General features: G+C 43.2%; 1 protein-coding gene across 1 annotated transcript in view; it reads right to left on the bottom strand.

The window, feature by feature from the left end:
• The window catches only part of TNNT1 (troponin T1, slow skeletal type), a 49,200-nt gene extending 29,389 nt beyond the window's left edge, over positions 1–19,811 (bottom strand). Inside the window, exons 1-4 of the mRNA XM_085614875.1 lie at positions 19,646–19,811; positions 16,487–16,501; positions 15,309–15,341; positions 10,277–10,303 (exon numbers count right to left, since the gene is read on the bottom strand). Of these exons, the coding sequence (XP_085471001.1) occupies positions 10,277–10,303; positions 15,309–15,341; positions 16,487–16,501; positions 19,646–19,811 (241 nt within the window). The remainder of the gene's footprint in view (positions 1–10,276; positions 10,304–15,308; positions 15,342–16,486; positions 16,502–19,645) is intronic.
• Between the last annotated feature and the right edge of the window lie 3,831 nt (positions 19,812–23,642).

Genomic DNA, 23,642 nt, shown 5'->3' with positions numbered 1-23,642 from the left:
TTGACCAAGATTCATGAATTCTTAGGGGTTCCTTTGCAGAGAATACAGCTTTCAGAACACAGAGTTCGAAGGGGCTTTATTAACATGTGTATGCCCAGCCGCATTGAAATAGCAGACGACACAACCAAATCAAGGATATAGTTTGAAACACACCCTGTATAGTTCTAGTGCTGAGCCCACAAAAATTCTTACCAACTCAGAATTTTTAGTTAATGTTTAACCTGCTTGCTTTTTTATTGACCCAACCTCTGCAAATAGTTTAAAATGTTAAGTTGATCAAACATGTTGCTCGGTCAGGATATAACTATGAAGTCATGTTTCAGGGTTGTAAAACATATTGCCCATGTAGCATCCTATGCAAATAGTTTAAAATCCTGGGGAGAGCAAGCATGTTGCTCAGTCAGGATATAACTATGTAGCTATGTTTAAGGGTTGCAAAACATTTTTCCCATGCAGCATTTTATGCAGGTGAGATGGTGTGGGCTTGAAAAACTTGTTCTTTACTCAGCATCTAATGTAGGAGATATGGTATGGCTTCAAAAAGGAGAGCTAAACACCAACGTTCCTACCGAACTACTGTGCCTGCCACAGGCGGAATCATTTTAATAACATAAAATGTTCATAAGGTGTTATCTATTTAAATCCTGTAGACAGGATGCTGTTTGGTAGTAGGACCAGTGCTGTATAGAGAGTGTTAGAAATTGTGGCATCACCAAGCCATCAGTACAGATATTCTTGAAATGTAGGTCCGCTCTGATTCAGAGGCTAGGGCGACTCCATCAAGATGCCCAATGGCTAGTCTTTCAAACCCCATGGGTGCAGGCATTAGATCACCCCAAAGGGATTCTTAGAGACCCTACAGATATTTGAGTTTATGTTCTCCAGATCCATACCCAGGGTTCAGAAATTCATTAATGGCCATAGGTTGGGCCCACTCATAAAGCCCTGAACCCCGCAGATACTGAGCTGCTCGGCGCTAGTACTGGGTCTAGCTGGCATTCATAGCGTCACCTTTAAAATACTTACACCACACATCACTACGAGCCAATTTTAGACCATATGTAAGAGTGCTTAAAAACAATGGATGTGTTAATAAACCAATTTTTGCATTTTAGACATAGATTCGAAAGGCGAGGCAGTGCTGTGTCTCACTAGCATCCTGTGTACACTACCAGAGTGCTTGGTTAGAAAAACGACAGAAAAAGTCCATATGTTACATTGCGTGCTATATGACATGTTGCATCATTTTAAAGAAGTACTATATGTCTTGACAAACACTTCTTGACTGTATATTTGACAACTTTTCTTATGCTCCTGGGTTACTGTTGGCAACTGTCCGAATAGCAATGTATTATGTCTTTTGCAGTAATGGAGAATAAGAAAATGTCATCTATTTTCAACCGATAGGGAGTTCTAGAGAATATTTACTTGATTTAGAGTTGTGTGGTAATGGAAAACCATCTAAATTGTTGTGGAAGAGCTAAATCCTCCCATGGAGCACAATGCTTGGAGTATACTCCACTGACCTAATTACTTCTGCTATACTATTCCTACTGAAAATGTAATCCTCCCAGTAGACTGTCCACCTGAAAATCCTCCAATTTTGTAGGAGCACTTTCTTCGCAAATTGGAGGATTTTCTCTTAGCACACAACTTAAAATCAGATCCTGTCTGCTCGAAATTTGTCGGAAGGGTCCCAAAAATATCATCAGAGGAGGAAGGTATGAGTGGATGAGGAAGGCTATGTCACGTTATTATTTGAGCATCAAAGTGGATGGTTTATCAAGAATGGAGCACAGCATATGATGAGACATTATTAAAATAAGTTTGTGAAACAAAAATGGTAAAGTCAGTAAATAATGCATTGTTCATGGGAACTACACGTTGTCACTTGTTGCATTGCCAAAACCTTGCCGGACTATGTCAACTCTTTGAAGATGGAGAACTCTGTAGCCACAGAACAGAGTGCATACAACTGGCCTTGTATGGAATTTCTGATCCTCATTGTTCGCAAGATAACAACTGAGGATTTCTTTAAACCACAGTCTAGCCAGATATTTCTAAACACTGTTATCACTCTACTAATGCTTTTATGAGTATGATGTTCTCTTTGCAGACTTATATGGTGAGGAATATATATTTTTATGAGTGGGTAAGATATAATGTTCTATCCATTAATGGTTGATAGTACAAAGTGATAATTAAAGCAGTAAGCAGACATGTTTTACTCTTACATATCTTGCCATAGAATTTTATTGAGTCTTTAATTCTTTTTCAGTTCAGTTAACTGAATTAATCGAATGGGGTGTGCCATAGTCTAAGTTGGGATACTTGTATTATGTGTATTAACGTCCCAGGATCCCCATTTGAGTAAGTACCTAAGTCTCAGTAGGCTGCATTATTATGAGGCAACCATGTCCAATGTTCACAGTAGTTAATTTCTGATTGATTTGATTTTGATTTTAAGTTTTATATAGGCAAAAAAATATCCAGAGGTGTCTTGGTAATGAAGTAACAAGGTAGAGAGAGAAGACCATGGTAATTAATTCCTAAAAAAGCCTTGTTTTTAGAGACTTCCAAAAAATCAAAAGGGAGGGAGCCGTTCTTATTTCCAGGGGAAGCATGGTCCAGTTCCTTGTAGTACAGCCCACAAAGCTCCTGCCTCCTCCAGAAAAAAAGTTTATAAGGAGGCACCACCAGAGTTCTGGGTGAGCTGGAACGAAGACTCCTCTCAGGGGCATACCTTCTGAGTTTCTCTCTTAAAAAGGCAGGGTCAAATCGCTTAACACTTTGTAACTGATACAGAGTGCTTTAAACATTATTCTCTTATGAACAGGGGGCCAGTCTAAGCTCACCAGAGATTGAGAAGCAGATTGAAATCTGAGAATTCCCATTAGCAACCTACCCACTGCATTGTGAAGCATCTGAAGTTTTTCCAGGCCTCTTTTGTCAGATTCAGAAACAGACGGTAGCAACAGTCCACTCAAGACATTACAAGGGCTAGAGCAACTGTCTTCAACAAATTAGATGAGAGGAATTGAGCTATTTTCCTAATAACACAAAGCAGAAAGAAGGAAGTGGAAATAACCTTGTTTATCTGATCTTTGTAGGTTAGTCTATTGTGAATCAAATTTCCCATATTTTTCCCTTTTTCCACTGGCAATGGGAGCAGACCAAATTCATCTGGTCACCATGACGAGTTCCAGAAAGAAGTGTTGTTTCTGAACAGAATAACTTCAGTTTTTGAAGAGTTAAGCTTAAGGCAATTTTTGTACATCCATAGGCTCACAGCCTTCATGCAATTGTGGAAAGTGTCATTCAAATCTGGTCCTTTACTGGACAAAGCACCAACAATCTGGGTGTCGTCTGATACTAGCGACAACCCAAAAGAATTCACCAAAGCCGCTAGTGGTGTTACATAAATGTGAAGAGGGTTGGGCTTAACGATGACCCCTAGAAAACATCACAAGGAAGGGAAAAAGGTTGAGAAGCATTTTCTTCCAGGGTCACTGTTTGCACTCGCTCTGTCAAATAAGATTTAAATAGCGACAGTGCCACACCACCTATCCCCATGCAATCTAACTGGTTGAGCAGAAGATCATGGTTGACTGTGTTGAAGGCCCCCATTAAGTCAAGTAGGATGAGGACAGCATTACCCCGTCTATCTACTGAGGTCCTGATCATCTCAGTGGCTACAATAAGGGCTAATTCCATGGAATTCCCCTCGCAGAACCCACATTGGGAATCATCCAACAGATGATTATTGTCCAAGAATGAAGATAACTGAGAGTTCATTATCTTCTCAATCAGCTTGGCTAGATATGGGAGCCTAGAAATCGGCCTATAACTGTGAGCATCTAAGATATTCAAATTGGATTTCTTTAGCAATGGAAGAATCAATGCAGATTTCCATGCCTTGGGAAATATGCCGGTCCTAAAAACCGTGTTAAAGATGGACACGAGTTGAGAAGCCACCACGTCAGGAAAAAGCGGCAGGATTTTGGGGGACATGGATCCAACGGGTAACAAGACTTAATGGTGAGAACCATCTGTTTAACTTGTTCCTCTGAAAGCGATTTCAAGTCTGAAAAAAGAGTCTTACTTCCATCCCTAAGGTGAACATCATTGATGGTCTGAGGCATGGATATGTTGATGGAAAATATATTAAATATAGTCTCCACTTTGTTCTGCAATGCAGGAGAGGAAAGTTTAGTGACAGCTTGGAGAAGGGCTTTGGTAGAACAGCTGGCTGAATGGATCTAATAAAAATTCAGATTTTACCCTAGTAATGAGTTTTTTGTAATCTGTGAGCAAAGTTTTATATATTTTTTTCTGTTATATTATAATTTTTTTCCCCAGATGCGTTCTTGTCTGTGACATTCCTGCGTGGCTGCCCGAAGGTTTTCTTCTCCTAAATACTTTCTGTTTAACCTGAACTAATTTATCTGCTACTGCAGTCAGTCAGTCTGAGTAGTTGGACAACGTTACATTAATGTCTTCCATCTCTTCCAGCTGAGATTTAACCAGAACAGAGTTAAGTTCCATCACTTGCACACTGTGCCATGCCCAGGAAAGGATTTGGTCAACTTGATACTCTCATGGGAGCAGAGTTATTTACCAGTGTAATCTCCCAGCTGACTTCACTATGGTCTGGCCACGTTATTGGAAATATGAGTAAGTTAGTCTTTTCGGTTAATAATTAATGATGTACATACTTGTGAACTAGTTAGGAGGGTTACCCCAAAGCCAGATACTAGCACCTCTGCAAAGCTTTCATTTCAGCAATCATCAGTTACCTTTTGCATTTCCAACTAGGACTGATAAAGATCCTCATCCCTACACACAATTGTATTTGTAGACCAATGTGCACATACAGTAGCTTTTGGTGTTTAAAGTTTAAGTCTTTATGTTGTAATTCAAACAATCAAAAATGTATTTATTTCCAAGATATAGATCTTATAAAAATATAAAACAATACGTATTACAACACGTATACTGCATATCAAATCTCCATGAGGACAAACATTACAATAACCAAAAAGCCCAATGGCTTATCTCTGGCCTCTAATACAATAGTTCTTTACACCTTAAAGCTGATGCAAATACATACACACAACACCCAATACATATAGAATTTCAATAACTGCTTTACAGCCTCAAAAATTAATCAACAAAAGTTGTTTCTGAATTAGCTTAGTATATCAGGTCAGAGCAATTCTAACCTCTGAGTATTTCCTTTTGAATAAAGGAACTATTGCTTCTGATCAATTTGTAACTCGATATTTCCTACAGATGGAACTAAGAGTTTTTATCATCCCTTCCAAGAAAGGCTATCAATCTAAGAGGAGATTAATTATATTGTATTTAACGTTCAAATCACAAATATAGCACTCTTAACAATTATTTCTCTAAAACCATTTTATTCTCCAAAATCGAGTCAATCCAAATTCTAACTCATAAAATTGGATTCTGGATCTATTTTTCCGGGAATTGTTATAAATAGGGAAAGTGACGTCATCTCCAATCCTTTTAAAGAAATGCATCACAGACTTCTTAGGGGACAAATTATTTCTGCCTTTAATTTGACTACGGCTATAGCCCTTTCACTCAGAAGACTTTTTACTTTGGCCCGAGAAATTAAGCTTTCTGATTATAAAATGTTGAGTCTTAAAGCAGAGTTAGGAGTGAAGTTTAATATTACATATGAAGGGATGTTGGACTAAATAAGCATATCCCTCTAGGATATAACTGAAAGGTTTTCATTTACTGTCCTTACTCCTAATGAACAAAATTAGAAACCTTTGGGCACATGATTGTGCCAATAAATCTGAAGAAGAGAAGTCTGTTGTAATTAACTCTGTCATCAAGGGCCAATAGTTCTGCTAAATAAAGGGCTTGAGGTATTAATTTCCCTATGATGGCCTTTTTTAATGGTTGTACCAAGAGGCCACGAAACTTGATATCAAACCGATTAAGTGCATTAGTTGTAGAGAGTAAGAATATTTTTAATATAGCTAAATGTCTGTTAAATCGCAAATGGTCTGCATAGTGACGACCAAAATATTTATAGCCATTACTTTTCATTCTTACCAAAGATCAGTGCCTCACCAAAGATCACCCTACTAGATGCAACACATTTGAAGAAAGGTCTTCGTATTATGGCCCACCAAAGAGGATCTGCATCGATTATTACTGCTGGAAGACTATGTTGGCCACCTGCCCATGAGGGTTTCATAGTTCTAATTGTCTCAACAATAATACCTACTTCCTGCAACAATATTGAATGAAGATCTGAGTAATAGCATTATGATGAATTTTGGCTTTTAGGGAGGAGATTTTGAATAGATTGGCTATAAATCTGATCCACTGCTCTTCAGATACTTGGTCTCTAAACCTTCAGGAGATACCTTTAGCTCAATATTTACCAGAAGCCAGATTTTTTTTTAATTGCTTCATGCATTTTAGGCCAATTATACTCATAGAACTTTAGTTTCTTTTGTACAAGCACTGCACAATATTTTTATTTTTTCAAATACTCAACTGACGCCTATCAGCGTCCCTCTTATATTTTTTAATTTACAACACATCCTATTAAGTTATTTTCTCAGAATGAAACACTCCTGTTCATATCACCATAAACTGTTCTTATAAGCTTACAAATATGGTCAGATAATAGAAAGCTAATCATTAACCAGATCACTTATTTTATGTACACAACTACCACACACCTGCGTAAATGGTCTCAAGCCCAAAGGTGAACAAATGTGTTGCACGGTCAGCATATGTCAAAGTAGCCTACAGTTCATGGTAGATTAACAGTTTGATCGCATATCATCCTATCCATGAGGACGTTGTGAGTTTGAGAATCATGTTCTTTACTCAACATCTGAAGTAGAGTAGCGGTCGTGGCCTTGAAAATGTGTTGTTTACGCTGCCCCATATGTTTGGAAAATGCACTTACGTTGCAAAAACCATGCTTGAGCATTATACCTGTCGAATATTTCTTATTCGATAACCATCTACAAAAGTCAAGATTTAGTGTATGTTTAAGTAAACAAGTGCTTATCTTCAGGCTGGGTAAGGAATACCAGAAAAATGTCTTGTTGGCACAGGGTGTGAAATTCCTATAGTATGGTCTAGTTAGATAAGTGTGGATTACCCCCAAAATGATTGCTCCCGAGGGAAACATGGACTTCTCAAAATGGCGGAATTTGGGTGGAATGTGGATTCCCCAAATGCCACTGACCATATGGTTTGACATCCTCTCGAAGGAATGATGACATACAAATGGATGGGCATCTGCCAAAGGGGTGTGGCAACTGAGTGTGGCCACTCATTATTTATGATGTGACATCATTTTAAAATGTTGTTACCTCTGCTCATGCTCTAGCAGATGAGGATCTAGAATCCCAAATTCTTCCAGGTTTTCCACAGCACAGAGCATCTTCTCCTGCTTCACCACACTATAGAACGCCACTCCTCTAGTTAGTGCAAATTAAGAAATGCCACTGCATCTCAATTTAAGAAGCATAATGTTGTCTGAAGGGGCAATGATAACATGAAAAATGCATGGTAATGTGGCAAAGGTCCAGCAACTCTCAAACCACAGTACAGAGCAGGGGCGTAACAATGCCCCCCCCCCCCGCAGCCCTGTGAGTGGGGGCCTGCAGGCTTACCCATACTGGAGGGGGCCCCTTCAACCTCTACTGATATGAGTGTGAGAGGCCCCTTCAGCAGATCTGTTACGCCACTGGTACAGAGGTTTGTAAATCTGGTGTACATTGGTCAAACGGTTTGTATGATTAACTGGTACGCTGTATTGTTAGGTAAATATAAACTTTTAAGAATATATTAAGGCTAAGTAGATGTGTATGTGCATTGAGTTAGTCCCTAAGGGACTGAGCATCTTCCAGCATTTTCTTTAATCCCAATGCCACAATAAACTCACTCACCATGGTGCGCTGTTGTGCCGTCCAGTCAAGTAGTCGTAGCAGAAAGGAGGAGAGAGGGGCAATGATAAAGAGAGTCAAATTAGTACCATGCAAGTGCACCCCCACTATCCCTATCCCCCTAAAACCTTTGAGGTCTTCTCCTCACAGCCTCCAGCTCACACAGAGGCAGAGATGTTGCACCTAACTCTTAAGGGCCAAAAAATTAAACATGGACATAAACAATACTGACAGACATGCAAACACCAATGCGTAGGGTGAAATCTGACCGTGCGACCCAAATGTGCCTAAGTGAGAAAAAAAATGGAAAACCCCTGGAGGAAGAAAAGGTCCTCTGGTCATAGCAAGACCACCGTCAAGAAACAGAAGAAAACTGCAATGAGAAAACCTGCTTAAAGAAAGAAGGGAGGAACTAGAAATGAAAATGCTGCAAACAACAGGAAAAAATTAACAGTAACACCATAAAAAAAAAAGTATAAGATATGTTATTTTTGTTAGTGAAAGCCTTCTTTGTGACCTCAAAAACAAATGCAAGAATAATAGACTTCAAGGTCTCTGAAGATGTTCTAGGGGAAAGTAGAAAGTTTTGGGTGGACTATTTCCTAGAAAAGGAAAAGAGATTGGTCAAGTATTGTAAACAATTGGTGAACTATAGTACAACTAAAAACTCACTAGGAAACTAACCAAATAGAGGTATTAAATACATTTTTTCAAAAAGCAAAATCAAGAAATTATGGGGTGATAATTGGAGTCATGGCCTATTACTAGTAGTAGAAATATTTGTATAACACTGTACACATCTGAGTGTGTCCAAAAACAGTAGAAAGGTTATTAGAATATTAGGGCATGTACACATTGTGCAAGAGTGGTGTTAGTGTCATGTTATGCACAGTGAGCAGAGAAGGCATCTATGTCATGCACAAGAAAGTGTACAATAAGGGTTTAAGCACCATGAAAGCTATACACTGTATGCAAGAGCATTGTCAGTGACCCCCATATACACGGAGTACACGAAAACGGATTGTCTTGTCATAAACAGTGTAGAGGACATACGCCAAAGCAATGCATACACAAAAACACTCTGCAATTATCCGGTGAACATGTAGTTTGCCAAGGAAGTTTATATGGGCAGTTTGTATCCCTGAACATAGCCTCTTGGTCAGCATGGCCACCTACATGCTATAAACCTGGATTATATGACCCCAGTACAACACCATGGCAATGGAGCAATCTAATAGTCTAAGGTTGATCAGGCCATCTCTTTTTCTAATCAATTGATAGATACTCACAAATGCTGGTAATAATCTCTTTAACACCTTCATCCTCATCTAGTAATAGACATCCACAGATGATTGTGCTGTTCTTGTCACATAGCTCAGTTCTCATGTAGTCACAAGCACTACAAATGCTTGCACAATTGTAGTAATCTTCCTCGAATCGAGTCTAGTACTGGAGCACAACAAATATCCATTCATTCTTCTGACCTAACTCTATTTTGGTTTGGTAAAAGATGTCTTCAAATGCATGGGTAATTCTTTTATCCTATCACCCATCTGACCTATTGATGGATGATAATTTCACCTTTTACCATTCTTAAACTCAATTCTATTCTCAAAGCGATTGTAAATTACAAATACTTCTATGATTCTTGATACAAATCCCTGCATGACCTCAGTCAATCACAAACACGCCATGAAACCTATGACCATTCTCAATTAAATCCTATATATTCACTAATCTAACATTTTAGATCAATTGTCTATTTGTGCCAATAATGACCAACTTTTCTTATAGCACACCCCAATTCTGGTCAAATATTGGGCAACCCCTAATATTTCTATGGTACTCAAAACTTATCTTAACCTTGTCTAAATGATGGACAGTCACAAACACTTAAGTCAGTCTAATAGCAAAATAGCAAAAAAAGAAGGCCTATAATTTCTACAATCACCTAAACCCAAATGTTGATCTGTTTTTTCAGCAAAGGATATACTGGGAGTTCTACTAATATTCCCATGTTTAGTGCACTTTACAGCAAGTTGATGGCACATTCTACTAAATGTGTGGATAAATTGATTTTTTTCTCCATTATCCCATTCTAGCCAAGTGATTAGCAGCCAAATAAAAGCTTGTAACTCAGTGACCCATCTCCATTCTGTCGCATGCACCATATTCAGCCCATACGTCATCGTAGCAGCGTCTATTGCTCTGTCCTTGCTCATTCCTGATCCAGCCTAGTGCTGGCACAATAACTCGATGGGCTATCCAACCAGCCAGTTGCCTATCTCCTTCTGAGTCCATGCCCCCTTCTTGAGTGTTTTCTTTACCTTCTTCCACCGGCTCTTCTGGCTCCTCTTTGTTAGCAGCAGCATCAGCAGGACAAAGTTACAGCCAAACAAAAGAAAGAGAGAGCAAGAGTGTGTGAGTGCGGAGCAGGCAGATACAGAGCGAGGTAAGGGCTGTGTATGTACTGACTGCAGAGCCTGCCGACAGCTGACAGCAAAATAGGGAAGAGTGGAGGAGGTCTTTCTGCTATGTAATACAGATCTTGATAGCAATACATAGTGCACAATCAGAGTTCAAAGGACTTGGCACTCAAGCAATTCACTTTAGAAATCACTACACTAGATGTGATGAATAGCAGCAAATCCCTGCCCATGTACAAGCCAAAAGATACCTTGTTAAAGTGTATGGAAAAGAAGGAATAGGTGGGTCAGACTCAGAGCTGGATGGGTCTGTGGGGAAATTCGATGAATGCCCAACAGGCCTTTGTCTCGAATAGATAGCAGGGTTTGGGAAGAGTCTGTTTTTCAACTTTTCGTAGGGTACAGCCTATTGGAGCTTCTCATGATTTTGTCATAGGCCAGTGGTTCAGGGGTGGGCTCAGAAAGAGTGGCACGGTCCTGAAGTACACCGGGGAACCAGCTTCCATCAGTAACATTCTGCTCAGGCAGGAACCTTTGCTGACAGATTTCACATATTCTTTTCAAGAACTGTGTCAACATAATGGAAGGCTTCCTAAAGCAACGGCTATGCTTCTACCTGCATCCCACCCCCCCTGGTACCAGGCACCATCTGCTCAAATCTAACCTATCTCTGTAGCCTTACACAACCAGCACCATCCTAGGACATGAAGGTGTGGGTGCTCAGCATACTCTAAGGTGATTAGTGGATTATTATTGTGGTGGCCGAAGGCCATGTGCATGCGCCGAACCAACCGTGCGTGCCCAAACCCCCACTGAACGCAGTGTGCAGAGGTGGTTTGGCCATTCACCCAATCCACTGCAGGCGGCCAATCTGCACTATACATGGCCTACAGCCTGTACAATGGCCCTTGGCCACCAGGTCTATGACTAGGCCCTCATAATTTTGCTTTAAATGTTGTTTTTGGTACAGTTGTACTGTTATTATAGTGCCACAGTGTGGTCCTCCCACATGGCCCTTGGGGGCCAGCCTAATCCTTTATGATTTCATCAGTAATGTCATTTGAGATGTCATCAGTTATGTAACATAATATAACATAATATAACATCAGTAATGTCATTTAACATGCCATGAGTGATGTAATATGTGAGGTCATAAGCAGTGCACATTAGGGGTGCAAGTTATAGTTCGTTCACTAAGCGGGTGAATTTCGTGTTTGTGAGGTTTTAACCTTAGTTCTTATCTCAGTTCGATGCCTAATTGTCAGTTCAATTTAAGCTTTGTTTCTTTCAATTAATTTCTGTGTTTTTTTAACGTAAGCTAAGATCTTAATACCATACCTATTTATAAAATCACCTTAACCTTTGTAATCATAGTCCAAGATGAGAACATACACAATCCCCTCAGGTAACCTGACCCCAACCTACGCAGGGAGTGCCCTACTCCCACAGTTTATGGCCAAGTTTGTTCACAGTGGGGGTTGGTCACAGGGCCAAGACCTTGGGAGCGGCAGGGATCCCTATAGACCCCACCACCACATGGGCCCAGGTTTCAGAATCTGCTCAACCTTCCCCTTATGGGCCCTCTCTAAAAAATGTTAAGGACTCAGGCACTAAGTCCCTAAGTCCTGTCCTGTAATGGTGGCTGCAACATTTCCCTCCAATGTTACCACCAGCCAATCAGATTGGTTTGGCACTGCAGAACTGGTACCTTTAGCACAGTAATGAAATAGCAGATGGGCGAAAATCTCCCAGTTCTCAGGATTTATTTGAATTTTGGTACCACTGTACCATACCAAGGGTAGATATTTCTACCTCTTTCCGAGGGTTAGCCCCTTCATGTGCTACCTTAGCCCAGGGCCAGACTGGAAACAATGAACCAACCCTGGCAGATTGCTGCTCAACCAGCTCTGGGAGTGGTGGGGGGGGTGAGGGTATGCTAGCAAAAATCACCACTCACGCTTTTGTGACAGCGGGCCGATATTGCAGCATTGCTGCAAAACCGGCCCCCACTGACAAAATGGGTCCCAGTGGCCACAGAACCGGCCCCCACACCTCTGGTCCACTGGGGAAATACCCAGTACCCTCTACGGCCAGTCCGGCCCTGCCTGAACCCCTCTTTATTTGCTAATTTTTAAAACAACATCTGAACTGATTTGCACAAAATTACCAAAAGCACTCTTTCTGATTAAAGTTTGAAATATTTGCCAAATTTAGTGTAATTCCGTACAACTGTACTTTCTATATTGGAGAGCAAAGTTTCCTGTGGGAATTAAGATGGAAATCTCACTTTTGGACCCTCCTTTTTCTTGGTCACTGTGAGATCAGCACAAAACTTTCCATGAAAGATCCAAAGTTTATGAACTTTTCTTTGTGAAACGTTAGGAAAGCATAAAATGCCTTTCCTATGGAAACTCTAGCTTTAAAAGGACAGTGGCAAGCAACACTGACCTAACTATAACCACACAGTGGCATTTGCCACTATTTTTATATATGTTAATCTTTCAAATACAGTCAGAATGATTAGTGTAATGCTAATACCGCCACACCATTTACTATAGTGTTCCTTGCAGGTTTTTAATCGAAGCCTAAGTGATGCTGATAAACAATGTGAGAAGATAAAGAAGAGATGTAATATCCATATAGAAAATAAGTGATATAGAAAGTGCTAGGTTGGGAGACATATAGAAAGGGAATATAGAAGCAGCTACTGAAATCTGGTTATTTAACGAGAATAACTGCTTTCAAGATACCTTGTCATACTTAAAACTACAGACAATAGCACCAAGAGATTCTACAAGAGTGACTGTGACTGTCCCTTTTAACAAATAATTTCATATGTTAGGAAAGATAGATAGATAGATAGATAGATAGATAGATAGATAGATAGATAGATAGATAGATAGATAGATAGACAAATGTTGAGATAAAAAGATAAATAAATGTAGATTCAGATAGAAAAAAGATAAATCTACAGGCAAATACACTGACAGATGGAAACTGATGGAGACGGCTGGAATTACAAACATACAGGTGTCTACAGAGATTGAAAGAGGATGTTACTGACAAAGCAAGGGACAAGGAAAACAAAAGGCAAGATGCAGAGACAAATACACAGAATAATGCATACTCAGAAGCATAGTCAGATGCTCAGATAGAAAGATAAAGATACATTTAGGTACAGATACAGGTACAAGAGACAAGTGAAGACAGATATTTAAATGACAGATACATATATAGCCAAAGAAACAGATGCGGATGTAGGTTGTGACACATATATCAAATATAGGGAGATACAGATATATAAAAAGACAGATAGATACAGTTATATACCAAGACAGATACAGGGAGATCTGGATACAGATATATACAGAGACAAAGAGACATCTACATACACTACAAATGACCACTGGATGGATAAACAAACGGATGAGACCAGTACTTAATTTGTGCAGGGAGTTCAAGGGGTAGGCACCGATATTCATTAGTGTGCACCAGAACTTATTTTTTATTATCAGCCTTTGACCCAGAGCAAGAGACAGAAATAGGAGAAAGGAGTAGATAAAGAAAGACAGCAAAGCAGCAATAAAAGTAGAAAGCAAGGATACAAAAGAACTTGTTAGAGTGTATAGAGTGTGTCTGCTATAGAGATAGGAAGTATAGGGTGGTGTAAGAAAGTGGCATGAGCTGGAATCAAAAGAAGACATCCTTTGTTTTTTGCAAATTCAGCATTCGTCAGCACCAGTGGCGGTCTCTTAAGGAAAAGGGTAGGGCATGCACTAATTTTTCACCAATTAATCTTCTGGATGGGACAATAAATTAAATGCATACTGGTACAAATGTCACCAAATGGACAGACAAACAGGCATTTTTTTGCTAAATGGAAAATATCAATACAAAAGGTGCATTATTGAGATAAACATTTGGAATGAAAGAGTCCAGTAGGTCTGAAATAGGAATACAGAGGCTCCTACTAAGATAGAAAAAAACAATAGAAACATTGAAAGAGAAAAATATATATTATGATGAAGCAACACAATAAATATGTACGGAACATGAATATGAACTTGTAATTTTTCATAGTCTTCACATGTGAAAATGCAAACTACTCTCCATGGACCCTTTGAGTGTGAAGCTTGGAGTAAGCAGAACGGATCAGAAAGGGTCATGAATTCTCACCAACGATGCGCCTCAGTATAAAACACATAGGGTGTGGCGATTTTACACCAGGTGTGAAAGAGAGCTGTTTATATTTCTGGCCTAAACAACATCTGCTGAAATTGGATATAGTAAGTAACTTAGGGCCTGATTTAGATCTTGTCAGACGGGTTACTCTGTCACATCATATCCTATTGGATTTTATATTTCGGCAGACCAAGATCAAAATAATGCTCCTAAGTGTTTGATTTAGAGCCAGGTGGTGATGCAAAATCCTCTTGTTTCTGGAAGTAAAGCAAAATCCATGGGAGAATCTGCCCGGTGAATTTCTACACCGTCCCATCAATATAGAGGAGGAAATTCTAAGGATAAATTTGCCATTGGATCTAGCATTTCCTCCAGGAGTTGGAAGATTTTCCAGACTCTAAACTAGGGTGAAAATATTTATATCCTTCACTGGCAAAGACTTGCAATCTTGAAGAGCTAAATAACAGATATCATAAACCTGAAATCAGCAGTATAGATTGTGCCATTCGTTGTGAAGCTGCGCTAAAATAAGACGTCACTGTTAAAAACAAATCCTATAATCAAATTTGTGTAGGGTTATCCTTTCTCAGTTTCACATCCAGTGACTTGGTGAGTATTTCCTGCGTAAAAAGAGCTGCTTGACCCTTGACAGCTCCTCTCTGTGTCCTCACGGGTACCCGTAACTCACAAAAATACCAAACCCACAAATAATATATCAGAAGAAATTAAAAGAAAAGCACGCTATTAATACCTGGCACGTCCTCAGGCTCAGGCTCTTCGGTTACTGCACAACACAAAGGTAAGTAGGGGTGGAGGAGGTAAGGATTGTAAGGAGAACACGCCGAAGAGAGAAAGGAAGAATCATTAGAACACTTCCACGTCAAAGGGACAAGCACACAGTTAGGTAGGACTGTGCTGCGCCATTTTGGCCTAGAGTCAAAGATGGCCAAATCCCAAAGAATCAAAGATATAAGTGGGTGTGAAGAACTCCTCTGCAAAGGCATACATTGCATCTTTTTACCATTCCCATGCTAGGGAGAGTGAATTATTTTGCCGGGAAAATGTGCTTCCTGTTGGTGGATTTTAATTTTGAATTAAAACAATCCCAAGTTTATCAAAATTCTAAAAATATATTTATAACTTTTTACAAAGAATCCCAACTTTTTAAAACACCTACATACCTTTTACTGAAATGGGCTTATTTGCCATAAAGATAAAATATTTGTCTGAGTTTTTCTTAAATAATTGGTTGTTATAAAACTGATGTTTCTGCACAAAACATGTACACTCTATCAAAAGTTCTCCACTTTTTAAGTATTTCTAAATGCCAGTTGAGACAACTTCCTTGATCTTTAAAAAAGTTGGACTTGTTTCATACTGTTATGGAAGTTATTCATACATTTAAAAGTATAAGCACAACCTATCCAAAGTTTTAACAGCTCTTTAGGAGTTTTAAATAGTTAAAAATGTTATGAAAGGTATACTTTGTTTGGGAGATTCAGCTCCTTAATCCTGTTGGAGTTCCCTCACTCAGTAAGGAGGTCCATCTTCCAGTCAGAGTTTGCTCTAATGTTAGGGTTTCCTCTATTAGTCAAAATGTCCTTAGCTTATAAGCTATCCTAGTAAGGTTCTTCTATACCTATTTGCAGTTCCTTTCGTGTTTAGAGTTCCATCTCATAGTAGGAATCATCCCCTTTGCTAATGAAAGTCCTTTCCCTTAGTAAATATACTCTCTTAGCACAGGAGTTTCATCAGATATCATAGCCCACTCTTCTCTTCTATTTTAGGTGTTGTTGTCTAAAGTCTGTTTTTTAGCTCTGCTCTAAGGAGGCTAGAGCACCGGGGAAATAACTCTAAGCCAGGGCGCTGCATCAGTTGAAATCATCTGTTAGCGAGAGTCCCAGATCCACCGAATCGATTGAGCCTTACCTTCCTCTTCATGCTCTGCTCAACCAAACCAGAAGAATCCATGAGGAAAGAATAGAAAAAAGGAATTAGCATCACAGTGACATTTAACTGCAACTCCCACAGGTTGCAGATGCTCTGACTGCGTTAGTGTGGTAGAGTAAGGGTGTTGTTAGGTGGTATGAATGGGGTTGCATGAATATGGGTGGATAGATGGTTATATTGATGGATGGGTTGATTTAAAAAATGTCTTTTAATATGGCCAGTGGCAGGGATTCCTCGTTTTGAATGTTTCCCTTTCACTTGTTCCAAGACATCCCTCACCCTGACCACATTTCCAGCATCCCAGATTGATGCATACATTAGAATACTTTGTAACTGCATATAAACATGTGGAACACACATTATATGTCATTATAGTCCACTGTAAAATGCTACCAGATGCCCTTTTCCCTGCGGCTTGAGCCTGTACTTAAAAAAAAAGGAGCATTTAACAAGCAGCATAGCCCGAGGCTAATGGGATGTAATGTTGCTGATACAAACACAAGCATGCTTGACAAACACAAAAACACTAGCTACATGGCACACACACAAACAAACAAAAATAAATACCCACCCAGTACCTACATTAGAAATTGTAGTGCACAACAGACACAGAAAAACACTTGGGGTCTGCTTCGTTAAGATAGCTTACACGTTTGAGTAAGTTTACACTTCTGAGTAGGTTTACTACTTTTCAGTATTCACAAACTCCGAGTGTTAGTTACTACTTTAAAAAACATGAATACGTCGAGAACTTCACGTGGCTAACCACTGGTACTGCACCACCCTAACACAGAAGATAATGGAGGTAGGAACTTAAAATAAATCACCATATGAAATAATATCAAATTATGTTAAATTATTTTAAAAAACGAAAGATATAAATATTTATTAATTTATGTTAATATATATGTATGAAATAGAGCATATTAATTATTTAATTATATAATATCTTAATACCCTATTATGAATTTCATAAATAATGTAGCCAAAAAGATTATTAAAAACAATGTAATTGGAGTTATTTCTATACATTACTTTTGATTTTAAAAAATCTGATAACAAATTTTATTGATTTCCACGAAAAAACTAACAAAAAAGAAAACAGAAGACCAGCAGCAAGGAAAGACATCAATGCACAGCAGAAACATGGTGTCATTATGTCATCAAATACATCCTGGATAGTCATTGAACATGAGAGAGAACAAAGTATTGCCCACCACAGGGCCTCAGCCGCCCAAGAGGAGTGTCAGTCTTCTATCACCCCCACCCATTTGCCCCACATTTTGGGATACTTCTTTGGGCATCCCTTGGCTTCGTAGATGGGCTTTTTCTGCGCTGTGCACCAATCCACCCCCCTGCGCCATCGTGTCATGGTGGGCGCATTCGGGTTCAGCCAGTTCGCCGCAATGTCCCTCTTGGCCACCATCATGGCTGTGCTCAGGAAGAGTTTGTCCGCCCTGGATCCGTCCAACCCCTCGGTAATACCCAGGAGTACATTCAATGTTTTAAGAGGAACCCCCCAGCCCAGTACCTCAGTGAGTTCCCCCACCACAGACTCCCAAAAGCAGGTAACCATGGGGCAAAGCCATACCATGTGGTAAAAATCAGCTTGTGGTTGGCTACAACGGGGGCATGACGTGTCAGGTCGGAGCTCTGTGAGGTGGAGGCGCAGCGGTATAAGGTAGGCAGCGTAGAGGTAGTATATTTGGACTAAACGGAGCCTTGCAGAGTCTGTGATTGTTTTGGGTTTTATTAGTGCGTATCTCCAATCGTCATCCTCCAGGGTCCCGAGCCATCCCTCCCATCGGTCTCTAAGCCGGTGTAGTGTGGTGGGAGTGTTGTTCGTGAGGGAACGATAGATGCGGGAAATCCCCCCTTTTCCCAGGTTGCCGGTCATGATTTGAGCTTCGGGTGAGCTGTATTCAGGTAAGAACGTGCCCTCTGAGATGTCGGAGTGGAGGGCGTGACGCAATTGTAGATAAACAGTGAAACTGTGATGGGTGCAGGGAATACCGGGTTTGTAGGTCCTGAAAGGTACGTAGACGGTCACCTCCCCACATGTCCCCCAACTGCGAGACACCAATGAGATCCCACGCTCTAAAGCCAGATAAATTGGCGACCTCCTGGAGCGAGGTGTTCTGTCAGAGTGGGGTATATTGAGTCAGTTTACCCGACCAGTGGGTGTGGTGCAGAGAGGCCCTCCAGGCCAGAAGCACTTCTCGTGTGACTGCGGGCAGGGTTCTGGGAATGGCTTCCCCGTACAGCATCCCCTGGATGCTAGACAAGCCCAGGGCATGTAATTCCACTCTGTATGCTGGGTCTGACCAACCACCGTTGAACCAGTTGTGTATAGTGAGAAGCTGGGTTGCTAAATAATAGAGGTACAAGTTTGTCATTCCCAAACCTCCATCGAAGGGTGGGATCCAGCGCTGGGTGAGGGCCAAACGGGGCCTCCGACCCCCCCAAAGGAACTTGATGGCTAGACTACCCATATCCCTGAACCACATCTGCGAGAAGAGTAAGGGTATATTCTGAAGTACATATAAGAACCTGGGTGATAATTTTAAATAAGGCTATTCTGCCCATGGGGTTCAGCGGCAGTGCTTGCCATTGGAGGAGGTCAGCGCGGACCCTCTTCACTAGCGGGGTTACATTAAGCGACCAGGTAAGGTCTGGGAGGAGGGCAACCTAGATCCCAAGGCACTTGAAGGACTTTCTCCAGAGGGGTATGGTGGTCTGGCAGTCAAAGCAATCTCTCGAGAGATGAAGGGGGACCAGGACGGACGTAGCAGAGTTCAGTTGGAGGTCGGAGGCCAGAGGCCTGCTTAAAGAGAATCAACGCTCGAAGACACCAGGGTCCCGACTGCGCTGGTTCGGCCAGAAAAAGCAGTTCATCGTCAGCGAAGAGAGCAATTTTGTCCTCTCCCAGCCCAGGCCATTTCCACCCCATAATTTGCTCGTCCGACCGTATGAGGCAAGCTAAGGGATCCATTGCCAAAGTGAAGAGGAGAGGCGAGAGGGGGCATGCCTGTCTCATACCTCTCCTGATGGGGAAGGGTTGTGACAGTGCTCCATTGACCAGCACTCGGGCCCATGTCCTACTGTATAGAATCTTTACCAGCTTACAAAAGTGCTTACCAAATCCCAGTTCCACCAACACCTCCTCAAGGTAACGCCAGTGTACAGAATCAAAAGCTTTCTCAAAGTCAACGAGAAGGAGCGAAAAGTATGGGGTCAACAGGTGGCGGTTCGCTAGGGTTAGGTGGAAGCGCCTGAAGCAGAGTCTGGTGCCCCAGGAGGGCATGAAGCTGAACTGGTCAGGACCAGCTTGGTCAAATACGGTCACAGGCTGTTGGCTGAGATGGAGGCAAACACCTTGATCTCTGAGTTAATTAGAGAAATGGGGCTGTAGTCGGAGCAGTGCTTCGAGGGGGGCTGAGACTTAGGAATCACCATGATGGTGGCAATATCAGTTTCCGTGTGGAATGAGCCCCTGTCAGCAGCCTCAGAATATACCTCCAGAAGGTGGGGCACTAGTATGTCTCGGGAGGCTGCGTAAAACTCCTGTGGGAATCCGTCTGTCCCCGGGGTCTTGCCAGAGGCCATGGGAGATATAGGATCATTGACCTCCTCTAAAGTGATAGGGAGGTCCAGCGCCTTTGCCTCAGACTCACTGAGCTGCGGAAGAGAGATCTGCTCCCGATGAAGCAGCTCCGGGAGTGAAAGACTGGAAGGAGTAGAGTGCAGCGTAGTAAGTGGTGAAACATTGGGACACCGGAGAGTGCTGGACCGCGCAATCCAGAGCTATCACTTCCGGAATTATGTGGTTGGCCGTTGGGTACGTGGCCAATTGATGAAGGAGCTTTCCATTTTTGTCTCCCCATCCATAGACTCTGGCTACAGAGGACCTCCACAACAGTTTGGCAGCTTCCAAGGAAGTCTGTCTAATCCCGTCCCTCAGAAATGCCAGTCTTCTGTCTTGGGACTCGGATCTCTCCTCAGACGATTGGCTTTCAATGAGGGTGGCTTGAACTTTCAGGAGTGTAATCCGGGAGTCTTGCGCAAGTCGTTTGAGCTTGAGCTGGCTCTTAGCGAAGCCACGAATGGTGGCCTTACCAGCATCCCACAGGGTACCAGGGGAGGAGACAGAGCCTTGATTGGTGGTGAGGTAATGTTGGAGCTTGTCGCCTACCGATTTCCTAAAGTCCTGATCTTGGACAGACCAGGCGTTCAGTCTCCAAATCGGATGTAACAATTCTGAGAGGTCGCCCATTTCCATCGCTATAGGTGAGTGGTCGGATATACCTCTAGGGAGGATGGTGATGTCTTTAATTACCCGACAGTCCATGGCCGGCATAAAAACGTAGTCCAGTCGTGCGTGCATGTGGTGGTATGCCGAGGTGTGCGTGTATTGTCGGGCCAGTAGATGCCAGAGTCTCCAGGCATCGCAGACCCCCAGAGTGGCCGCCCAGTTCATCAAAAAATTAGCGTGGGCGATTCTGGTAGTTGAAGGGGCCCTGGCGGTGTCAAGGGCTGGGTTCATGACTGCATTAAAGTCCCTCCCAATGATGGTCATCCCAGAGGGTAAAGAGGCAACCAGTTCCGCAGTTCACTTAAGGGTGGAGGCCATCAGCGATAGCAGGGAGTAAATGGACAGTAAGTTAAGGGCCCGGTCCCCTATGGTCCCTTCCAAGGCCACAAAGCTACCCAGAGGATCATTAGTAACTTTACGTAGCACAAATGGGAGAGAGCGATGCACAAGAAAAGCCATGCCTCTCGACCCTCGATTAAAGCCGGAGTGCCAGACCCTGTCATAGCTGTACCTCCCCCTTCCCTATACTTTCGGAACGGAAGCATCTGTCGACCCTAACAGGTAAAAACTGGAACAGAAACCAAACTGAAATGCTTGGGAATGGGGATTTGTGGGGGACCCCTCCTTGTAGCAGGATGTTCTGTAGCAATGTCCATCGAGAGAGATAAGTGGCGGCAAGCATGATTACTGTATCGTGGGCCACGGAGCTGATTGTGGATAGCAGTCTATTGTGGACTCAGGGTAGCACCTTGAGGAGGGCCGGACTCCGGGAGAGAACTGTGTCTAATAGATCAAGTAGGGATGGACAGGGCGGAGTTCCTCCCTGATCCGAGTGGTTCAAGGAATTAGTGTGACATAAAGTTATGAGGTCACTCGGGGGTTCTCCTGGAGCTGGACGCTGACAGGGTCACGACGGTGATTCTAATCTGGCTCACCTCGGGCCTCGTCTCCTGCCTGAGCGGGTGCGTTTAGGGCGTGGTCCAGGTAGATCCCCTTGGTCACCCTCAGTGCGGCCTTTGGGGGACTGGCTCCGGGTGTCGAGTCTTAAAGGGCGTTCCTCCGTTAGCCACATCCAGGCTTCTTCATGGGAGTCAAAGAAGAGGGTTCTGTTTTGGAACAGCACACAGAGGTGGGCCAGAAAGAGAAGCCTATACTGGATGTTTAAGGTACGAAGTTTCTGCTTGACTTCTCCGAAGGAGCGTCTTTGGCCCTGAACCTCCCGTGTATAGTCGGGAAAAATCATGGTCGTCTGGCCTTGATGTTTGAGATGTTGTTGCTTGCGCGCTTCTGCCAGGATGGAGTCCCGGTCCTGGAAGTTAAGGATCCGCACGATTATTGGCTGGTGAGGCACTCCCGGTGGCAGCTTGGGGGCGAGAGATCGGTCGGCCCGCTCGATTGCAAGCCATGGGGAGAGAGAGCCCTTTGGCATCCAGGAGCGCAGCCAGCTTTCAATGAAGTCAGATGTTTGGCCCTGTTCCGAGCCCTCTGGAAACCCCACCAGGTGGAGGTTGTTTCGTCTCGACCCGTTCTCGGTGTCCTCAGCACGCCTGTGCAATTCTTGGGTTTGAGTCTGAAGGAGGGCGACCTGGTTTTTGAGCTGTTGGACATTGTCCTCCACCGTGCAGATGCGGGACTCTGTTTCTTTGATCTGGGCCGTGGCATTGCGAAGGTCTTGAAGGATGAGAGTCATGTCGACCCAGACTTCCTCGATCTTGCCCTCCACCGATGATTGGGAGGTGCGAATGGCTGGGAGGGTAGTGGTGAGGTCCGTAGTGGTGGGGGCATCTTTCTCCGCGGGACCTCCCGTTGCCCTGGACTCTGTGGTTGTGTATTGATCCATCTTGGTCTGTGTGGCGGGAGGTTACGGTCCACGGTCTCTCCCCATGATCACCGGTCAACAGGTGGAGCTGGGACTCCAAGTACGTCCAGCGCGGAGAAGGAGGAAACGGGGAGTGAACGGATCAGCAGCCATAAGGCCTACCCCATGTGGCTCCAGGTGGTGGGGGGATACACAAGCCACAGTTAGATGCTCCAGCCCACAGCTCAGGGACACCTCCAATAGGCCCCACCAAGCCAGGTCACCGTGTGGTTCCGCGGTCGAACCCCCAGGTGCTTGGAGCAGATCCCTTTGAGAGGGCGCGAGTTGGGCTGGAGGGACCAGTCAGCCAGCACCCAGGCTCGTGCTATAACTCACCACCGCTGAACCAGGAGTGGACCAAGGATCAAGGATGTTTCCAGGGCAGACACAGTATCAGGGGGCGCTCTGCAGGCACCAGCTCTCCGGAGCGGGTGAGGGAGAAGGATCGCTGTCGATCAGATGGGCAGGTGACCCTTTCGGTGCGGCCGCCACCGGCCCCAGCAGGCAACAATGAGACCAGGTGGGCAGTCCAGGAGGTCCAGTGGGAGTGCCCCTCTCGTCAGGCGCTTAGTCCCAAGTGGCAGGGTGGGAGGAGGGGGGGCCAATGAGGATCCCCTACTGTCCGAGAAGACAGTCTATCCGCTCTGATGCGACCAAGCCCTCTCAGAGGGCACTCACCAGATCAGACACACTGCTTCGGCGCTGGTATAGTATGTGCCTCGTGTTCGCAGGAGGCCCATCAAGGAGGCCAAGCGAGCCTACCGGCAACCCCTTAGGAGTGAGTATGGTCTGGTGCCTGGATAGTTATGCATAAGAGATGGCAGAGAAAGCTGCCCTCCCGCTGCCCAGAGCGGCAGCCGGCCCCCTGCGTTCCTACTCCACAGCCTCGGGGCTCCAGGTTAAGCGTGCATCAGCCAGGCAGAGGAAGGGGAAGGAAGGAAAGGCCCCTGAGATCTAGGAGCGTC

This window comes from Triturus cristatus, chromosome 7 (genome assembly GCF_964204655.1).
Source record: "Triturus cristatus chromosome 7, aTriCri1.1, whole genome shotgun sequence".
NCBI classification, from domain to species: domain Eukaryota; kingdom Metazoa; phylum Chordata; class Amphibia; order Caudata; family Salamandridae; genus Triturus; species Triturus cristatus.
The sequence above is the reverse complement of the archived record's forward strand: the minus strand, read 5'-3'. Positions and strand labels throughout refer to the sequence as shown.